The 22029-nt window shown below is 53.6% G+C and overlaps 1 protein-coding gene across 1 annotated transcript in view; it reads right to left on the bottom strand.

The window, feature by feature from the left end:
• The window catches only part of MLPH (melanophilin), a 45199-nt gene that overhangs the window by 9008 nt on the left and 14162 nt on the right, over window positions 1–22029 (bottom strand). The window contains exons 3-9 of the mRNA XM_055587034.1: window positions 14662–14883; window positions 14418–14530; window positions 12330–12368; window positions 11577–11680; window positions 9652–9771; window positions 8511–8715; window positions 6288–6427 (exon numbers count right to left, since the gene is read on the bottom strand). Of these exons, the coding sequence (XP_055443009.1) occupies window positions 6288–6427; window positions 8511–8715; window positions 9652–9771; window positions 11577–11680; window positions 12330–12368; window positions 14418–14530; window positions 14662–14883 (943 nt within the window). The remainder of the gene's footprint in view (window positions 1–6287; window positions 6428–8510; window positions 8716–9651; window positions 9772–11576; window positions 11681–12329; window positions 12369–14417; window positions 14531–14661; window positions 14884–22029) is intronic.

Below are 22029 nucleotides of genomic sequence, written 5' to 3'. Positions count from 1 at the left end.
TCTGGGTTTTCCTCTGTCCGCTTCATGTTTATACTGAAGTAGGGCTCAGGGGTGGGTCCTGAACTTGCATAAGAACAGTGGCATTCACGTCCACTGACCACGGCGTGTCTCTGCCTGCCAGGCTCTGTGCCCACGCCTCCTGTCGGCTTTGCAAGGGGAGTCAGAGTCGCAGATGCCTGCCTGGAGCTGAGACGTGTCCACAGCATATCTGTGACTCTTGTGTGAGCATCGCAGGCATGTTTTCTATGACACCGTGAGCAGCACCTTTGCCACGTGTCCCTTCTTGAATCTAGAGCCAGAGAAGTTTGTCATCTGGCTTGGATGAGATTCATACAACCCAGAATGTCTACTTATCTGCCTCAGCTGCTGAGAAACACAGAGGAAAATAGTGCTTGTATCTGGCAATCTCTACTCCAGGCTCTTATCTGTGTATGTGCTTCTCAAAACTAATTTTCAGGGTGGGATTATTTGGTCAAAATTGTTAAAGTCTCTGTTATAAATGCAGTTGCGATTGCAGCATAAACAGTGGCTGGAATAGAAGGGAACCAACATGTATGGATGTGAGAGTTGGATCATAAAGAAGGCTGAGCCCTGAAGAATTGATGCTTTCAAACTGTGGTGCTGGAGAAGACTCTTGAGAGTCCCTTGGACTGTAAAGAGATCCAACCAGCCCATCCTAAAGGAGATCAGTCCTGAATCTTCATTGGAAGGACTGATGCTGAAGCTGAAACTCCAATACTTTGGCCACCTAGTGCGAAGAGCTGACTCATTTGAAAAGACCCTGATGCTGGGAAAGATTGAAGGTAGAGGAGAAGGGGGCGACAGAGGATGAGATGGTTGGATGGCATCCTTGACTCAACGGACATGAGTTTGAGTAAACTCCAGGAGTTGGTGATGGACAGGGAGGCCTGGCGTGCTGCAGTCCATGGGGTCGCAAAGAGTCAGACGGGACTGAACTGAAATGACTAAGACTGCACCCCTGCATGCCTCTGAGTTTCCTGCACGTTCTGCTGGGCCCACTGAGGCACAGGCTCTAGGTACAGCTGATGGCAGGGGGCCTGGATGGGGCAGGGGACTCCACTCACACCACCACCGCCCCCACCCCAGCTCTCTAAGCACCATGCATAAGCTCACAACCCAGGAAACCTCAAGAGATCTGGGTGGGTGCCTCAACCTCCCTTAACAAAGGGGCTTCAGCTCTCTCTCCTTACTTGGCTGGGACCTTCCTGGCCCCTGGGGGTCACCTGGCTGCCAGAAGCATGACTGTTTCAGCAGGAAATCCACAGCTGACACCTGCATGTCCGCTCACAGATCTGGAGCAGAGGGTGGGACCCAGTGGTTGGAAGATGGAGCCACACCTGCCTTGGGACACTGACACCCACCACCCTGGGTGCTCCAGACGCCAGGCGGTGGAAGGAGAGCTAAGTGCACCATCAGGGACATAGGCTGGGAAGGGAACTGGGAGGCCTCTGTTCTGACCACAGGGCTCTGGGGCGCCAAGCTGCAGCAGGAGCAGGCAGCAGGGCCTGGGGAACATGACTAAAGCAGGAAAGGTGACACGTTCGGCGTCACTGCCGTGGGCAGTGGACCCGTCACCACGGATCATGAGCCACACAGGAAGGTAGGAATTGATCGCGCCAGCCTGATGGGACGAAACGGCCAGTGCCCCGGGTCACCGTGGGCCAGGAGGCACCAAGGTAACGACCTGAAGTGACTCAGCGTACGGCCTTCTCATCCCTGAGTCACCAGCTCTTGAATCTTGAGTCACAGTCTATTAGCTCCCAGGCTGGGACAGAGGAAATCAATTCTTCCATTTTCCTCTGAGCCCAGCAGATGTATCTTTCCTGCCATTATCTTGTCCGTGGGCCGCCTTGTCTTAAGAGGCAAATGGCACCAGCGGGCTGGGAAGACTCTTCCACATAGTTTCATAGGTAATTAATTAGTTTGATCTTCACAGCAGCAAGGGCCCTGAGTGGGCAAGTCTGCCCGGAGAAGAACACGAGCTGAGAAACTTAAGCATGAAGGTTTCAGGCAGGAGGGGCCCCGCCGTCACCTCAAGTGACTGCTGGCAACTGGAACCAGCTCTGGTCGCACTCTGTGTCATCTGAGAAGCAACAATCAATCCCTGGCAGGGCGGGGAGGGGTGCTCAGAGGACAGCCTCGTGTCCCCAGGGAGCATGGCTGGCCTGGAACACGTGGCCAGAGGGTAAGAGCTGAACCAACCAGAGCCCAACACAGGCACAGTGAAATGTCACATCCACAGTGAAACAGAAGGAAGCACACCCATGATGAGAATCAGGAAGTTCTCGTCCTGATAGAGAGGGGCTGGGGGGTGGGGGTGGGCAGCGTGGAGCCACTGGGAGGCCACAGTCCCCAGTCCAGGAGGTGAGCTTCGGGCTCCACGCTGCTCTCTGGGAAAGGACTCGGCCATCTGCCTCCTGGACGGCATGGACATGATGCACAGAGCACCATCCTGCTTTTCCACCTGGGATCAAGAGCTACTGGCCCCGTGTGGACAACCCCCCCCCCCCGCCCCGCCCCAACCTCCCCCCCTGCCCCGCCCAACCAGCACCTGCCTCTCAGGCGCTCAGGAACCCAACGCTCTTGGCCCTCCCTTCTGCAAGAGTGGGAGTCACTCTGCCCCGTGTGAGCTCCGTGTCGAGGTAAGTCACACGCTCCCGGGACGCACGGGTGGCAACTCGGAATAAACTCCTAGTGTTTTCAGCTCCTTTGCAGCAAAACGTAAACAAACAATGTACAAATACAGTCCAGACAGACACAGGCCGTGGAGGAAAACAAACCGCTGTCACTTGCTGCTGGTGAGGCCCTTTGTGGGGAAACTGAGTCAGTGTCTGGAGCCCAAGCTCTCAGGTCCCCAACGCTCACCACCCACCACTCGGGGTGGGGTGCGTGCCATGGCGTGCCATCTCAGGGCCTTGGAGCATCCATCCTCAGTACCAGTGCACCATCTTCGGCTTCCTCTTGGCATGAATGATTGTTTATACAAAGTCTTTGCTGAGTCCCTCACCCAGAAAGTCCTGACCATGAGTACAGACTCAGACAGACAATAGGTCACATGAGGACCATTCAGATGGACCCCAACAAAAGATTATTCTCAAGAACTCTTGCCCTCCCACAGGCATGTCTGTGAGACCTGGTTTAGAAGAGATGCTCTGAGAGGTGGGTGGAGGCAGAGACCTTCCTCCAGGGCCCTGTAGCAGCTCCTCCACGAAGACCCTGTAAGGGTTGGCCCTGGGTCTTCACTGACACTTGGGGATGCTGCTGCCTTGGGAGGTCGCTCTTCATCCTGCCCAACTCCCTGTTCATAAAGATGTGGAGGACACCCTGCAGGGGAAATGTTAGTCGGAGTAAATAAAGTCAAGAGAAAGAAATGGAGAAGAACTCCAGAGACAAGGTACAAGCATGAAATTCAAGGAGGCAAGAAGGAGGATTGGTGTCAGGAGGGCTAATACTGGGATCTGTGTTTTCCTGAAAGTCACTGAAGTTGCTAAATTTAAAACTTGCTGAAAATAGACAGTTTAATTCTAGTCTTCATCCCATTGTCCCTGGGAACTGGGAACTGCTCTGCCAGATGTGTTCTGCAACCCACGGAGGTCTCTGTCCTGGAGAGGTCTCAGTCTGGGGAGGTCTCTGTCCTGGGGAGGTCTCTGTACGGGGGAGATCTCTGTACGGGGGAGATCTCTGTCTTGGAGTGGCCTTTCCCTCCACCACCATCCTCCCCCACCCTCCTCTGCCTGGGGAGGTCTCTGCCTAGAGAGGTCTCTGCCTGGGGAGGTCTCTGTCCTGGGGAGGTCTCTGTCCTGGAGAGGTCTCTGTCGGGGGAGGTCTCTGTCTTGGAGTGGCCTTTCCCTCCACCACCATCCTCCCCCACCCCGCAGGGGCCAAGCCAGTGACCCCCGGTCTGAATCAAAGCACACTTCCTTTGTGTCAGAATCTCCCCAGCTGTTCCCCAAAGGAAGTGAGACCCCCCTGGGTCGCAGGGCAGAGAGAGACCGCCCTTCCCCGCAGGCCTTCTCAGGGCCTCTCACACCCTGCTGCGCTCAGGGCAAAGGGTCAGCGACACCTCTCGGGGATGGAGGTGGGAGCAGGAGGAATGCCTGGCCCTGGGTCGGGCGACACCTCCAGGCGGTGTTACAGGAATGAGGGCCAGTGGGCTGAGGGCACGGACTCTGGAGAGGGAGACACGCAGAGCTGAAGCCGAGCATCTGCCCCACTGATGCTTTAGCCCAAACCTGACACTGATTCACCAAAGAGCCAGGCAAAGACAGGCTCCTCCTACAAGTCAGGCCACCTTCCGAGTGCAGTCACGAAGGGCCTGAGGCTGGAAAGGCCCCTCGCCCGTTCCAGGCTTGGACAGAGGACAGGCCGGCACCCCACCCTCCCTGCTGGAGAAGAGCAGATCTCCTGCTGTCAGCGCTGGGGCGGGGGGCTCAGCGAAGGCCCTACCCGCTGGGCAGCCCTACTTCTCATCCCCAAGGCCCTGGGGAGCAGTTGGTAGCCTGTGACACCAGGCTGGATGAAGCACAAGCTGGAATCAAGACTGCCGGGAGAAATATCAATAAGCTCAGTTATACAGATGACATCACCCACATGGCAGAAAGTGAAGAGGAACTAAAGAGCCTCTTGATGAAAGTGAAAAAGGAGAGTGAAAAAGTTGGCTTAAAACTCAGCATTCAGAAAATGAAGATCATGGCATCTGGTCCCATCACTTCATGGCAAATAGATGGAGAAATATTGGAAATAGTGAGAGACTTTATTTTTTAGGGCTCCAAAATCACTGCAGATGGTGACTGCAGCCATGAAATTAAAAGATGTTTGCTCCTTGGAAGAAAAGCTATGACCAACCTAGATAGCATATTAAAAAGCAGAGACATTACTTTGCCAACAAAGGTCCCTCTAGTCAAAACTATGGTTTTTCCAGTAGTCATGTATGGATGTGAGAGTTGGACTATAAAAAAAGCTGAGAGCCGAAGAACCGATGCTTTTGAACTGTGGTATTGGAGAAGACTCTTGAGAGTCCCTTGGACTGCAAGGAGATCCAACCAGTCCATCCTAAAGGAAATCAGTCCTGAATAATCATTGGAAGGGCTGATGCTGAAGCTGAAACTCCAATCCTTTGGTTACCTGATGCGAAGAGCTAACTCACTGGAAAAGACCCTAATGCTGGACAAAATTGAAGGCAGGAGGAGAAGGGGATACAGGCTGAGATGGTTGTACGGCATCACCGACTTAATGGATATGAGTTTGACCAAGCTCCAGGCCAACTCCTGATGGAAAGGGAAGCGTGGTATGCTGCAGTCCATGGGTTTCAAACAGTTGGGCATGACTGAGAGACTGAACTGAACTGAAAGGCTTTGGAATAACAGGTTGCTTCTTCCTCTTGTGAAATATATATATATATATATCTTAAGATCCCCAACCACTGATCGAACCCGAGTCCCCTGCAGTGGAAGGTCAGAGTCCTAACCCCTGGACACCCAGGGAATTCCCTAAACACACAATACTTGATAAAGTATAACATAGATATTTTCATTTCAGGGGATCAAGTACTGATACCTGCTATAACGCGATCAACCTCAAGAACACTGCTCTCAGTGAGAGAAGCCAGGAACAAAAGGTCACAGATTGTACGGTCGCGGACTGTATGTGGACTGTCCAGAAGAGGCAAGTCCACAGAGACAAAAAGCAGGCCGGTGTTTGTGGGGCGGGAGGATACAAGCTTCCTTTTGTGGTGACAGAGATGGATTGGAGCTGACAGAGGGGGTGTTTGCACCACCTTGTGAATCTGCTAGGTGCAGATTGTTTATTTTGCTAAACGTTTATTCTGCTAAATGCATCGTTTATTTTATTTTTAAAATTTTATTTATTTATTTGGCTGTGCTGGGTCTTCATTGCTGCACGGGCAGGCTCCAGAGCACAGGCTCGGTATTTGTGGCCCATGGGCTTAGCTGCTCCGTAGCATGTGGAATCCTCCCAGACCAGAGATGGAACCCGTGTCTCCTGCAGTGGCAGGCGGATTCTTCACTACCGAGCCACCAGGGAAGCCCTGGACTGTTCACTTTAAAATGGTTCATTGTGTGCTATGTGAATTTCATGTCAATAAAAAATATATTTTGAAGACACCGCATCTCTGTTATGTAGGCTTGCCAATCTTGTAGTTTAAAAGTTGTAAGAGCTTTAAGCTCTCAGAGGTGAACTGACATTAAGGTAAAAAGACTTCAGACCCAGAGAAGCAACCAGAATGCGTTCTTTCCGCCCCGCTTTACCTGGCTCTCAGAGGCAGTCCAGCCTTTCTGTCTGGGATGGTGAGAGGCCACTCTCTGAGTCCAGATGCTTTCTTCATCCGAGGTGTCCACGTCGGCCAGATACTGGGAGGGCAGCTGCTCATTCCTGAGGATGTCTGTCCCTGTGGAGTAAGAATGGGGTTGTGGTGAAAAACTGAAGCCAGTGGGTGTTTTATCCAATGAAGAAAAATGAGAGATCAAAGACAACAGAGACATGATTCTACTCCACTGATGATACGGGGCTGAAGATCCCTCAACTAAGATAAGAAGGGAGCAGAGTCCTTGTCCCCCCCACAAGGAACTTTGGGGACAGAAGCCCCTGGCCCGGCCGGCACTCACTGGGGGCTCCAAGTGTTGGAAGCCAGGTGGTGCCTGGTGTGGCAGATGTGGGTCCCGGCAAGTTTCCATGCGTGGACATGACTTTGGGAAGTCTTTCCACCTTAGTCTCTGGGGGCTGGCTTTCCTGCCAGACTAGTGATTCCCAGACTCATGGGCATGGGTCACTGATGGTGTGGCTTCAGAGACTTATTCCTGGGCTCTGGTGGTGGAAGATCACACAAGTCCTCACCAGGAAGTACCCTCCAAGCTCCAAGTTGGCCTGGAGCGCACCATACACAGCCGTGCTGGAACAGGGAGGGGGCGAGCTTGCGTGGGAGGACACACAGAAGCCCGTGTCCCGGGAGTCAGCGTCCACAAGCTGCTCTTGTGCCTGACCTGCCGTGGGGCTCTGCCGACGCCCTGCATGGCCTGGGGGCGGGGCTCTGAGCTCGGATGAGGCTCTGGCCCTGCCGACCCTGTGGTTGCAGCCCAGGAGACCTGTGCTGAGGACCTGGGGAAGCCCTGCCAGACACCTGGCCCCTGTGGGCTTGTCAATGTGTGTAGCTTTAAGCCAGTACATTTGTGATAAGTTGTTACTCGGCAATAGCTAATAGATACACCATCCCATTTAAAGTCCCCAACAGTGTGGTGAGTTAGGTGCTGGCCCTGGTTTACAATGAGGACACTGAGCCCGGTGGTTAAGGGGTTTGATCAAGCACACACCGTACTCCTTTAAAGCTCAGACCTTGTGGCTTGTCTGATACATTTATTGAGACGGCACTACGGATCAATCTCCCACACTTGCTGTAAGATGCTCCCAATTTAAGAGGCAAGGTGACAGAATGTGTCTTAGAGTCCGTGAGATAGGGTGGCGAGTTGGTCAGCAGAGCTGGGCTTGGTACTCAGAGCTGCCTGTCCCCCCAGGCACCTGCCCCAGCTCCACAGAGTCTGTCTTCCTCTCCCCTCCCACTGCCCCCGCCATCCACGTGCTGGGGGTGATTAGGGATCCCGGGAGGAAATGTGCTGATCTACGTCTTCATCCAAAGACTCAGTCAATGTAGATTCACTTATCCATTGTTTATGGGGAAATAAAAGTCCCCTCCCCACCCCCCAAATGCCTCCAGCATTTTAATGGGCGTGTGGATCATGAGATTAGAGTCCCTATAATACAATGAAAAGGGAAAATGGAAAGAAGGCCCGTTTCCTGGCAGACACCGTCTTAACTACATTTCCCGGGAGCTGGCCCCCACTGTGGTAAGGTCAGGCGGGAGCACATTGTGGCAGGCAGCCTGGGCTGTCTGTGGTCTCATCGGCTTCTACATCACTCGGACACCTGACCCCCCGGACCCCGGCGCCCACTCCCACAGGGCACAGACACAGACAGCGATTCGAGATTTCATCTCTAAGCCAACTGACAACAAAATCAAACTGAGCGAACCCAGGGTCTCAGCACTTGCAGACCTCCCGAGTCACAGCAGGCAGGCAGGCAGCCCAGATGGACCTGTGCCCTATCTTGGTCCCAGGTTTGGAACTGCCTGGTCCAGCGGTCAGGAAAGTTGGTCCAGGTGACCGGTGACCCTAGGCATTTCAGGGACACCTGCGTGTCTCTATCCCACTCCCACTCGACATCCCCCGTCACAGGCGGCAGTGAGCTGTGTGGCCAGCCAGGGGGTTGAGCTGGTACCTCTGAGGGTTATGGGGAGGCACCCCACCCCGGGGAGCTCCGCTGACAACGGCGTCTGCCAGGACTGCACACGCTGGACAATCCCAGGAAGGAAGGGGCTCCTGGCAATCAGCCAGTGTCCCGGCGTTGTGGGGGGCTGGGCTCCGGCGACCCCCTGCTCCCGTGTGGAGCCTGTGTGGAAGACCACGGTCAAGCACACTTACCGGGAGTGGCAGCGACCCCTGGGCCTGCGGTGCAGGACTCTCCCGGCAGGCAGAGCTCCGAGAGCTCGTCTGGTCCAGCAGGTGAGAGGCCGACCCTCTGCTCTTCTGGACAGGGGTGGCACCCGGGGGCCCTGGCATCAGCCTGGTCCAGGATCCTGGCCTCCTGGGAGGTGGTCTCCTCCACGCAGGGGTCATCTGTGAGGGCCTGAGCACACGGGAATGGTCAGCAGGTTTCACTAGGAACAGGCAGCTCCTTGGAATGTCTTTCCAGTCCAAGGACTGAGAGTTTTCAGGTATCATTCGACCGACCAAACACAAGTCACCCCTCCTCTGCACCCCAGCAATTCAACTCCCTTTCATTTCAAAGGGCTGGACTTGCTACCAGAGCAGGACCGTGGACCAAAGACCTGATGGGTGCTGGGTCCCAGCTCTCTTCCCTATTGGACCCTGCACCCAGGGGTCCATAGATCGCCCTGGGTGGACCCCATCCTGGGCTGGCACCACCCGAGCCAGGGCACTGAGATGTCAGGGCTCCAGCTGGGGCACCGTCACTCTGAGGCTGGGGTGTGCCAGGCTCAGTCTCCAGTCCCTCGTGGAAGGGATTCCGTGAGGCAGAGATCACCCCTTTACCAGATGAGGTGAGAGGTGGGGAGCCTCACACAGGTTGCCCAGACCAAGGGCACAGAGCCAAGGAGCCAAGGGACCACACGGCCGGGCTCTCCCCGGCAGCCCTGCGGAGGCCCCGTGTCCTGGTGTGATTACCAACAGCCTCTTCCACCACAAGACCGTCCTAGCTTGGGCAATAAGGTACAGGAGCCCTGCGGATCAGACCAGGGGTGCTGGACTCGGGGACCGTCCGACTCCTCTACCTTGCGCTCCTGAGTCACGGGGGGTCTGCCTTCATTAGAGGACAGACAACCCAGGCCCCCGACTCATTGGCCCCGCACCCCTCTTCTCAAAGCAGTCCACCCAGGCTCTCCAGGACAGGAGGGTGTGAGGCCTCTGTACCCCGACTCCAGTTGCCTCCCCCCAATGCTATGCCTGCAGGGCCATCAGACTGTCCCCCAGAATGCTGTCCTTTCCTGGGGCCCGAAAACCTGTCCCCCAGGTTAACTCAGGGGCGAAAAGAGAGCCCACTGACCTGCAGGCCGTCCGTGGCCCCTGAGACTGAGGACAGGCTTGGTGGGTGACCACAGGATGGATCAGAGTCGTCCGAGTCGGCCTCAAAGTCCCAGCCGTGGATGGGGAGGAGGCGCTTTTTCTGAGCAGAAAGGGATTCCAGGGAGAGGGGAGGGAGGGTCAGCCTGATGGCGGGGGCCAGACATCCCAACCCCGGGCAGCAGGGGGTGGCGGGGGAGGGCTCCTCCACGGACCCATCTGCCTTCTGTGCTAGACACGAACCCAAGCAGACCCCGAGAAGGCTCCTAGGGCCGCCCAGAGTCCACCCCCATCACAGGATCTGCACGCCCAGCCCCTCTTAGAAGAGCAGGGGGAAACACCTGCTGGGCCTCCAACGGGCACCTGGCTGCTCAGAGGCACTGAGGTCACAGGCCTGGGCCGCAGCCTTGGGGGGCAGGCAGGGTTTCTCGGGCTAAGGAGGGGGGCCTCCTGGCCCTCCCCCCTTGGTGAAAGAGGGGCACCCAGCACGGGGAGAAGGTGGGGAACGGGGCCCCCAAGAGCTCCTTCACCTCTAGATGCTAGAGCAGAGCTGAGTTCCAAATCCTTCCTTCATAAGGGTTTCCACCCTTTGAATGTATTTGCAGGGAATATTTCAGACACTAGAGAGTGTTTCCGGAGCCCAGTAAATAGCACGAGTACAGTTTTATTTTCATAAGAAGATGCATGTGCTCCCCAGGGAGCAGCCGGCAGAACTGCCAGTGTGGCTCTCAGAGACCCCCTAACTCTCCAAGGGTCTCCATCCAGCACCGCCCACCCTGCCCTGCCCTTGCCCCGATCCTCTTCTGTCGTCCCGCCCAGACCCCCAGAGGCTCTCTCTCCTGCCTTTGTCTCCAAAAATAAGTTAAAAACTAAGTGAAAACGGGGCTTCCCTGGTGGCTCAGTGGCAGAATCCACCTGTCAATGCAGGACACACGGGTTTGATCCCTGGTGGGAAGATCCCACGTGCCAAGGAGCAACTAAACCCAAGCACCAGAATCACTGAGCCTGTGTTCCAGAGCCCGGGAGCCACAGCTACTGAGCCCCTGTGCTGAAGGTCCTGAAGCCCGTGTAGCCCAGAGCACGTGCTTTGTAACAGCAGTGAGTGAAGTCGCTCAGTCGTGTCCGACTCTTTGCAACTCCGTGGACTGTAGCCCACCATGCTCCTCTGTCTGTGGGATTTTTCAGGCATGAAGACTGGAGTGGGTTGCCATTTCCTTCTCCAGGGGATATTCCCAACCCCAGGGATCGAACCCAGGTCTTCCACATTGCAGGCAGACGCTTTACCGTCTGAGCCACAAGGGAAGCCCTTGCAACAGCAGAGGCCTCTCCAGTGAGAAAGATGAGCACTGCAACTAGAGAGAAAGCCCCGCTCGCCGCAACTAGGGAAGGCCAACACGCAGCCGCAAAGCCTGGGCAGGGCCAAAAATAATAAATAAAATAAAGAACACAGCCTTGAAAAAATAGGTGAAAACAGGCATAGACCAATAAAAACAAGACTCATGGTTGGCTATAAACAAAAGCAAGAAAGTTTACAGAGGAGAGCGGGCGGGGGCTGCTTCCCTGAAAGGTACAAAGGCTGACTCGGGGACACCCGTGCCCTCAGGACAAGACCCAGGACTCTTGGCCGGATGGGCCAGGCTGGAGGTCCAGGCAGGCCCTGCCCTCCGCTGCGTGCTCTGGGTTCCCACCGGGATACCGATGCTGAGAGCTGAGAGGACATCTGGATTTGGTACCCAGCCATCTCAGAGACCCTGGAGCACGGCGGAGGTGGCTGGGTCTCCCGGCTTCTGCCAGGTTAGCTAGTGGAGGAACACAGAGCCTGAGGTTTCTCCGGAAATCAGAACAGAGGCTCCAGCTTCGGGGCGGGGGAGTGGGGGGGGGAGTGGGCGGGGCTGCGGGAAGACCTACTTGGCTGCCAAGGGGCTGGGCCTGGGCCGCTGTGTCCCCTTCTCCATCCTCATCAGTCTGCTCTTCCTCTCCACTTGGGTGTCCGGGCATCTGCTCAGGCCCACCTGCAGTGGATGCATGCGTGACTCCACCAGGGAGAGAGACCAGGACAAACCATTCATCCACCCACCCACCCACGCATCCGTCCATCCCCCCACCTCCACCTGCTGTGAAGCTACCCGACCAGGCCCTCTGCTGGCCTCCAGAGCCCTGTCAGAGCATCGCATAGGGCTGGTCTGAATCCATAGCAGGAAACCAACGCCCCGCATCACTTTCACCAACAGCCGCCTTCACTGACCGCCTCCTAGGGATCTGAAGACACTGCGGTGCGGTGGGCGAAGGGGCCCTGGAGCTGTCACTGCTTAGCCCAACAAACCTCTTCACCTGCAGTCCATTCACCTCCTTCTCAGCAGGGCCCCAAGACTGCGGGGCGAGGCTCAGCCCCTGGCGCTCCTCCCCACCTCTCTCCCCCTGACCCCGGTGTTTCCTCACCTGCGTCCCCAGGCCTGGCCCCCCCATCCCCCGTTATCCCCACTGCAACCTCATTTTTTCCTCTTTTCTCCTGTTCGCCCTGGCCTGGCCTGGGTTCTTCTCTTAAGACACTACCAGGATGACCCCGTGAATTCTGGGGTTCAGTCTGGCAGCCTCGGGGATCATCCCCCCTGCTCAGGGGGCGAGGGCACCCTGGCACCTGTGTGAGCAGGAAGGACTTACTGTGGACGTCGGGCGCACTCCGCACTCTATCAGGTAAACCTACGATGGAGGAAAAGGCGCTGAGGGGACCGGCATTCTCCGGGAGCCACCTGCCCGAGCCGGGCTTCCTTTCCTGCCCCCCCGCCCCCCGACACTGCCTGCCCGTCCTGTTTCGGGGGCGGAGGAGGGGGGCGTGGGGGAACGCGCCCACCGCTCTGAAGCCTCCCACGCAGGGAAGACCCCAGCGGGCCCCCCACCTGCTACCCTGCCTGGGCCAGGTTTCAAAACATTCACTTTGATCCTTTCTTCTCTGTAAGCTTGAATACTTTTTTTAAAGGCACGACTTCCCCATTTCGCGCTCGCTCCCGGCGCCCTTTCTTGTCTGCTGCACTGACAGGGGCCAGCAGGGAGAAGGCAGGCCCCCGGAACCAGCACCCGGCCTGGGCCCGCCGCGCTGCCCGCCGCCCCACACCGGCAGCGGCCTGAACCAGGACTTTGGTTGCTTCGCAGCGCCACCTCCTGGCCGGCAGCGTTGACAGTTCGGAAACGGGAGGTTCCGGGTGGTACCGGCTCCTGCAGCTTTAAAGGGCCCTGGCTGGGCCGTCAGAATCCTCCTGGCTTTTTACCTAAGGCGGATTCCTGAGCCCACTCGGGTCTCTAGAAATAAGCGCCCCCTACACCGGAGCGAGGCCCAGGTCCTCAGGGTTGTGATGTGGCTGTGGTTACCCACCGCGAGCGGGGACTTGAGATTATCAGATGCTCCGCAGGATGGCTTTTCCCACGTTGCCTGTGGTTCCCACGCCTGAGCCCTGCGCAGGGGGCCCCTTGGCTGGCTGGCCGAGCCGGCACGGGGATTTACTGATACGCTCCAGCCGAGACAGAGATATGGGTCATGGAGAAGCAGCCCAGGGAGGAGGTGGGGAAACCTCACAAGAATAGGGTGACGGTGCCTTCCCATGTCCCCGGGGCACCCTTAGTGATGCTGGCTGTCTCAGTGTGGTTCTCAGGAGGGCTGCTTTACTCTTAAAAATGTCCTGGTTTCAATGATTTATCACATGCCCCCACAGCCCCCGCCCAGGGAAGGTCCCTCACCCCGCCGTGGTCTGTTCCTCCAGGTGCCAAGAGCTATTACAGGTGAGGGTGCCTCTGGGTGGTCTGTGCTAAATTCAACAGTGTCCTAAGGGACTGCCCTGGCGGTCCAGTCGGCTAAGACTCCAAGCTACCAATGCAGGGGGCCTGGGTTCGATCCCTGGTCAGGGAAGTAGATCCCTCATGCTGCAACTAAGGGTTCAGATGGTGCAACGATCCCGTGTGCTGCAAAGACCTAAGACCCCAAGTACCACAACTAAGACCCTGGGAAGCCAAAGAAATACGAACAAATACAATAAAAACACACAAGAGTGTGCTGAGACCCCTCTGAAACCTGTGCCAGGCCCAGTGCATGTGCAAATGCCCTGGGGGTGGCCATGCCCAACTTCTGCATCCTCCCATTAACCTGAGGCTTTAAGGGTCACAGGACACAAGGCGGCACCTCCCCAGGAGGCCCCGGGCAGATGGCCAGGCTGGGGCACAGTGAGGACACCCTCAGTCTCAGGAGCATGGCACCTTTTCTGGACCTGCAGGGGATCCAGACCCGAGGGAACTGGCCTTGGTCCCCCAGGTAGAGACAGTCAAGATGCTGAGCCCCCAGACAGCGGCCTAATAGCTCTCGTGGCCTGGATGCCTGGCCAGGTGTAACTGCCCAGCCTGGGGCTCAGGTGACAGGGTGACAGGCTAGTGCTTCCTGAAAACACTGCTCAGTTCTCCCCATCCAAGTTTAGGAGGAACTTTCAAGTTCAGGCAACCTCAGAGCCTTCTCTGAAATATTCATCTACTCAAATGGCTTCAAGGTGGACAATACAGGTGAACACACGTTGAGTGTAAGAGCACAGTCTGAATTTCAAGTTCTTCATGGAATAAATACTTGGATTCAAAATATGAAAGCCACTGATTGAGTTATAATCCATCTCTTCAAGTCTTGATTATCATCAGACTCAACGGGAAATGTTTGTTGAAAAGATAGAGTCCAGGTGCCAAATCAGACACCTAGGGAGGAGGCCCACTCCTTACCTGCTCCCTGCAGCCGCCCGCAGAGGGACCGGACCACCTGGGCGCTCCCGAAGCGCTTGAAGCGGGCTCTCACGTGGCTGTAGTACCACTCCAGTGAGCCCATCTTCACGACCCTGCAGGCGGGGACATGGAGCTCAGGCCCATGCCTTGCCCTGGGGGGTGCACACACACACACACGAGTCCCTGGAAGGGACAGGCCAAGCCCCTCATCTGCAGGACCCTCCGACCTCGAGGTCCCACTCACCTGGCCAGATGGCAGGGGTCACAGAGCCAGCCTTGCTCCTCTGGGTGGGGGTGGCCGCAGCCTCTGCAGGTGAAGAGGTGGCAGGCCAGGCACTGCCTCTTGGGGGTCTCAAGGAGCCGGAAGGGCTGCAGGCAGCGGGCGCAGTGGGTGTTGTTCAGGTGGGCCGTGTCTGAAAGCAGCTCCCTCTTGGAGTTTTCCTTCTTAATCTTGCCCTTCAACCCCCTTTATTGGAAACAAGAAAATATTGGACCCCTTGTTTTTACAACAAGCTTTAAATGTGTACACACACAGAGAGCTATCACATTCAGAGATTCAGACAATAGCAACCCCAAAGTCAGGTAATGGCGCCACAGGCAGGCCTTACTGTCCACAGCACCGCCCCATCCCACTCCAGGGAAGACCAGCAAGCTGGGTTCAAACACGTGCCGTCCAGGTAGGCTGGAATCGAAACCCGCTACGTTCATAGATGTGAAATTGCATTTGAGCACTTCTGTGACTCTCTATGAGGTTACGTTTCCCCAGGCAGTGTGCCCATGACTTTCTTTCATAGCCAAAGGGGTGCAAACTGTACAGATTCAGCCTCGTGGGAGGGGCTCCCCACCACGGCCCGCACAATCTCACGTGACTCAGTGTAACATGAGGATGGACAGAGGTCCTGGAGCCCAGGTTCATCCCCCAGCTCTGACCCTGAGCCCAGGGATTTTCTGATGCAAAGCCCACAGCCTGCAGGCTCCACCCAGGCACCCTGTGCAGCTGGACGAGCGTGGACCCGTGGCCACTAGGACCCAGGGTCCAAGCTCCCTCAGACCAGGTGGGGTCGGCAGCTCCAGGAAACTAGCAGAGATGGAGCCAGGGGGGATTCTGGAGGGGTGCACCCTGGTCAGGCCACACGGTTATCTAGAGTAAATCTGTTGCCCAGTTTCATTGTTTAAGAGGAAATTAGATCCCATAGGCCGCAACTAAGATTTTACATGCTCTGACTAAAGATTCCTAGTGCTGCAAACGAAGATCCCTCGTGCTGCAACTAAGACCCAGCACAGCCAAATAAATAAACAGAAGAGGAGGTTAGAGAAGACAGAAAATCCAGGAGGTCCTGGTCTGGTCGGAACAGCAGCAGGAGTCAGAGAGGACGATGTGAGAAGCCTCATCCAGATGTCTGGGTGATGCTGCCTTCTCCAGGGCCCGGCTGGCCACAGCTGCTCTGCCTCCCTGGACTGAGTGAATGGTGCTGAGCTGGGGACAATACTACGTAAGTGGAGGTCAGGTCGGGACCTGATTGTGAGAGTTGAGAAGCTCAACCCAGACCAGGTTAAGGGAGCCATAAAGGTTCAGAATCACATGGTCCCACTGCTGCCTGAATGTGCTCAGTCCCTCAGTCGTGTCTGACTCTTTGCGACCCATGACTGTAGCCCGCCAGGCTCCTCTGTCCATGGGATTCTCCGGGTGAGCATACTGGAGTGGGTTGCCATTCCCTTCTCCGGGGATCTTCCCAACCCAGAGATCAAACCCTGGTCTCCTGCATTGCAGGCAGATTCTTTACTGTCTGAACTGCCCAAATAACCTCCCTAAAAAGGCGACACAGAGAGTCCTAAGGGCAAAGTCAGACAGTATTTCCTCCTGGAGCAGGTTGAGCTGACTCCCCAAGTTGGTTTTCCTGAATAAGACTGAAGAGTCCCGGGCAAACCAGTTCTTCACACCAGCAAGTGTTCAGTCGCAGCTTCCCGGTGAACTTGCCAAGTGGAACTGACTGGTAAATGTGCCCCCAACAAGGAACACACTGCTCTTGTTCTGGCTGCAGAGAATGTGTGCCAAACGTAATATTTTTAGTTTTAGATGAGATAAAATTAATCCATTCTTAGCGACAGAGATTAGCCAGACACTAGATGCCATTGTCTCCAGAGAACTCCGCAGAAACTGTGGTTTCTGATGGGGACGCCCCAGAGCAGCGTGGGGGTCTAAGACAAGGCAGTGATTCTACGGAGCTCTGGGAACCTCCTGATCGAGCTAGGCATTGGCTGCACTGTGCTGACTTCCCTCTCCCCACTGTGCACTAAAGTACGCATGAAGACAGACAAAATAACTTGGCCCCCCAAGCCAAGAAACACAGTCTAGAGGTAGCAGGAACCTAAAAATACTATTATTCACTGCCAGTCTAGATAAAACTGCATTGACAAGGCAAAGAAAGGGTCTGCCTCAGGCTTCCCACCTGGCCCAGCGGAGCACCTGGGCCCGGGGGAAGGGCCTAGTCTTCAGGTTCACTCTTGCTGTCTCTACTTCAGCCAGAGAACCTAGAGGCCACGCCTTGGCTCGGCAGGGCCGTGTCCAGCTTCTCTCCATAAGTGTCCTCGTTCTCCATCCAGGTAGAGTCAGACCCCCTGGGAAGAAAGATCAGGATATGGGGAGGTAGGGGGAGCTCAGGATGTGAAAGTGCAAGTGCAGGGCATGAGGTCCTCTTAAATAAGAGCTCATAGAGTCCACAGGAGGTGGATGCATTTCAGGTGTTGAATTTTGGGGGGAACAGATAAAGATACTCTGCTTTAGACTCTTTAAAACATAACTTCTCTTCTTCACAGCTGGAGAACAGGAAGGCAGGAAGAGGGGGACCCCATGTTGGTCCAGCAGAGTAACACCAGATGCTGGCCAGCCACAGAGCATATCCACCAACCTGGAGAATCTGAGGGGCCAGAGACATCCACAGCCTGCTGACAGCAAACATGGGGTTGACCAGATGTCCCTGCACTACAGGCGCTTCAGCGGGCAAAAGCCCAACATGAAGCTGCAGGTAAAGGTCACCTTCAGGAATACAGATGCCTGAATGAGATGTACCACCAGAAACAGAGGAAGGCTTGGAGCCATCTGTGTGCTGTGCTGAGTGGGCATAAGAGGGAGGAGCAGGAGGTAAGAAGAAGCCAGGCTGAGATGGAAAGACCACAGACCACATCCACTGAGATGGAGAAGACTGGGCTAAAGTGAAGATGGAAAGGAACCAAAGTTGGCAACGAAGAGGGGAACTGGTAGAATGTCAAGTCCAGTGATTCAGAATAGTGGTTCTCAAAGTGTGCTCCAGGGGCCACCAGGGGTACCCCAGACCCCTCAACAGGGGCCACAGTGTCAAAAGTCTTTTCATAATAACACTAACATTTGTCTTTTCTGCTCTTGGGCCCCTGCACTGGCAGTGTGAAAGTGGTGGTGGGTGAAAGTTCTGGGCTCAGAACAGATCAAGCCAGAGGAGCAGACTGTCCCTCTGCTCTCAGAAAGAAAAGGAAAGCGTGTCTTATGACTGTGTCTTTGATTGAAAGCATGCCACGTGGGACTTTCCTGGTGTCCAGGGGTTAGGAATCCGCCTGCCAATGCCGGGGACACGGGTTCTTCTGTGTCTGTGATGATCCCACATGCCACCAGGCCATATGGAAGCCCGCCTGCCCTGTTCAGTCACTCAGTCATGTCTGACTCTTTGCAACCCCACGGGCTGCAGCATGTCAGGCTTCCCTGCCCTTCACCATTTTCCAGAGCTTGCTCAAACTCATGTCCATTGAGTCGATGATGCCATCCAACCATCTCATCCTCTGTCACCCCCTTCTCCTCATGTCCTCCATGTGCCCCAACATCACGGTCTTTTCCAATGAGTCCGGTCTTCGCATCAGGTGGCCAAAGTATTGTTGGAGCTTCAGCTTCAACATCAGCCCTTCTAATGAATATTCAGGGATGGTTTCCTTTAGGATGGACTGGCCCTAGAGTTCCACAACAAGAGAAGCCATCGCAATGAGAGGCCCTCACACAGCAATGAAGAGTAGCCGCTGCTCACTGCAACTGGAAAAAGCCTGCATGCAGCAACAAAGACCCAGCACAGCCCAAAATAAACTAATTAATTATAGAGTATGTCAAGTGATGGTATTAGTTGCTGGTGACGAAACCCAGGCTTTCAAGCTCAGAAAAGACTTTTGGAAAACTTTTGTCTCTGCTGCCCTGAGCTTCAGAGTTTTCTGTCACAGAGAGGTTTCTGATGAGATCAGCAGCGATAATGATGAATTGCTTTGGTTATGTATAATGAAACGTACTGACGTCGGGAAAGTCTGCACAGGTGTCAGCAAAGCACATGTGGATAGAAGAACCATTCCATGTGCGACACGGACCAGTGGATCTTAATGTAACGGGGAAGTTCATTGACATGGCTTCAGATTCCACATGACAACTTTAAGAAACTACCAGTCACAGGGTTTTCATGTATTGTCAGAACATAACACCCATAATCATCTGGAAAGGCTCCTCCTTCTTTTTCCTACTACATCTGTATGAAGTCCGAATTTCTTCAACAACACATTACAACACCCTGAGTGCAGAGGAAGTATCAGAATTCAGTCATCTCCAATCAAGCCAGACATGGAAGGGGTTTTCAAAACACACAGAACAATGCCATTGTCCTCATTTATGTTTTTGTTTTGGAAAAATGTATTTTTCATAACATTTTTATTATGTTATAAGGGGGCTATTGTACTTTAAATAAATGAACAACTACTTTTTAAATGCCCAGTTGCAACTTTTGGTGGGTAAGTATAGACAGATATAACCCAGGTAAGCAAAACCTCTTTGGAGTTTTCAAAAATTTAAGAATCTATCAGGTCCCTCAGGGCAAAATACTTGAGAACCACTTATTTTGAAGCCACATGTTTACTCTCCTGAATGCAGAGGAAAGGGCTGAAGAGACAGGAGTGCAGAGAGAAGATGATGGCCAGGGCAGAGAAGGGCAAACACCTGGCAGGTAATTCAGGCACACCTCGGAGTCACTGTGGGTTTGCACCAGACCACCACAATAAAGCGAGTATTGCAATAAAGTGAGTCACAGGAATTTCTTGGTTTCCCAGTGCAAATAAAAGTTATGTTTGCATTATACTGAGGTCTAGTAGGTACGCAACAGCATTATGTTTGAAAAAACAATGCACATACTTTAAAGTACTTAAGCATTATAAATTGTTAACCATCTTCTGAGTCATGTTCTGTTTGATGGTGGGGGGACAGCTCTGTGCTGATGGCTGCTGACTGATCAGGGAAGTAGTTGCTGAAGGCTGGGATGGCTGTGGCAACTTCTTAAAATAAGACAATGAAGTCTGCTTGTGGATGGACTCTTCCTTTCACGAACAGATTTTTTGTAGCATGCAGTGCTATTTGACAGCAATTTACCCACAGTAGAATTCTTTCAAAATTGGAGTTAATTCTCTCAAATTCTGTTTTTGCTTTGCCAATCAAGTTTATGAATATTCTAAATGCTTTTTAAAAAATCATTTCAACAACCTTCACACCATCTTCACCAGGATCTCAAGAAACCACTTTCCTTGCTCATTCGTAAGAAGCAACTCCTCATCTGTTTAAGTTGGACCATGAGATTGCATCAATTCCCTCACATCTTAGGCTCCACCTCTCATTCTAGTTCTCTTGATACTTCCATCACATCTGCAGTGATTTCCTTCATTGAAGTTTTGAACGCCTTAAAGCCACCTGTGAGGGCTGGAATCAACTTCTTCCACACTCCTGCTAATGTTGGTACTTTGACCTCTTCCCGTGAATCACGGGTATTCTTCAAAGCATCCAGAATGACAAGTCTCTTCCAAAAGGTTTTCCATTTATTTTCCCCAGATCTATCCGAGGAATCACTACCTACGGCAGCTATAGCCTCCTGAAAGAGATTTCTTAAAGAATAAGACTTGAAAGTCAACATTCCTCCTTGAACCATGGGCTGCAGGGTGGACGTGTGTTATAAAGTATGAAAACTCTATTAATATCACTGTTCATCTCCATAAGAGCTCTTGGGGGATGTTTCCCATTGTCAGTGAGTAGTAATATTTTGAAAGGAATCTTTTTCTGAGCAGTGGGTCTCATCAGTGAGCTTAAAATATCCAGTGAACCATATTGTACACAGATGCGCTGTTCATCCAGGCTCTGTTGCTCCGTTTACAGAGCACAGGCACAGTGGATCTGGCAGCTCTTCAGGGCCTTGGGATTTTCACAATGGTAAACGAGCACTGGCTTCAACTTAAAGTCATCGGCTGCATTAGCCCCTAAAAGAGGGTCAGCCTGATCTTTGGCACTTTGAAGCCAGGCATTGACTTCTCCTCTCTAGCTATGAAAGTTCTAGATGGTACCTAAAATCAAGGTGTTGGCAGGAGTGTGATCCTTCCTGGAGGCTCCGGGGGAAGGTCTGGTCCCTTGTTTTTTCCAGCTTCTAGAAGGCACCTGCATTCTCTGGCTCATGGCTCTTCTTCCATCTTCAGAGTCAGCAGTGGTGGGTTGAGTCCTTCTCACAATAAATGACACTTATATGTTGTCCTGTCTCCCCCTTCCTTTATTTATCAGGCTCCTTGTGATCATACTGACCTACCCGGTTAACCCGATTGTCCCCTGACATCCAGGCCCCTGACTAGCAGGTTTTATTGCACCTGCAATTTTTATTCCCCTTTGCCACATAGCCCAACATACTCATAGATTGGGGGATTAGGAAATGGGCATGTTTTGGGGTTTGTTATTCTGCCAGGATTCAGAGGGGAAAGTGTGTGAGCAGAGATCTTACTCCCAACTGAGAGATTTCAAGTATGAACTTCCTACCCCATCTTTCCTGAGAAAACAACTTGAAGATGTGCTCCAGAGGACCGAAAACCGAATCTCTAGTATGACCCTTAAGAATGAGTGTGAAAGAACCAATGGGGCAAAGAACTGAGGGAAAATAGTATTAAAAGTATGTCAACCAGATGAAACATAAGTGTCAGAGAGAATTGCTGAAAGAGGACAAGCATCAAGTAGTAAGGATCAAAAGAAAGTACATGATCTAAGGTCCTGACTATATGAATAAGTATCAGGAATTTTAATGAGGGAAACAGAAACTTGCTGAAGTTCAGTGGTTCTTCCAGCAGTCATGTATGGATGTGAGAGTTGGACCATAAAGAAGGTTGAGCCCTGAAGAGCTGATGCTTTCAAACTGCGGTGCTAAAGACTCTTGAGAGGCCCTTGGACAGCAAGGAGATTACACCAGTTAATCCTAAAGGAAATCTACCCTGAATATTCATTGAAGGACTGATGCTGAAGCTGAAGCTCCAACACTTTGGCCACCCAGTGCGAAGAGTTGACTCATTGGAAAGGACCTTGATGCTGAGAAAGATTGAAGGCAGGAGGAGAAGGGGCAGCAGACGATGACATGGTTAGATAGCATCACTGACTTGATGCACATGAGTTTGAGCAAGCTCCGGGAGATGTGAAGGACAGAGGAGCCTGGAGTGCTGCATCCATAAGCTTGCAAAGAGTCAGATACGACTTGGGGACTGAACAACAACAGCAAAGTTCTCTGAAGTCTCTGAACAGGGTGAGCAAATGATGAAAAAA

This window comes from Bubalus kerabau, chromosome 6, assembly GCF_029407905.1.
Source record: "Bubalus kerabau isolate K-KA32 ecotype Philippines breed swamp buffalo chromosome 6, PCC_UOA_SB_1v2, whole genome shotgun sequence".
Classification (NCBI taxonomy): domain Eukaryota; kingdom Metazoa; phylum Chordata; class Mammalia; order Artiodactyla; family Bovidae; genus Bubalus; species Bubalus kerabau.
Note: the sequence above shows the minus strand (reverse complement) of the source record. Positions and strands in the feature narration are given on the sequence as shown.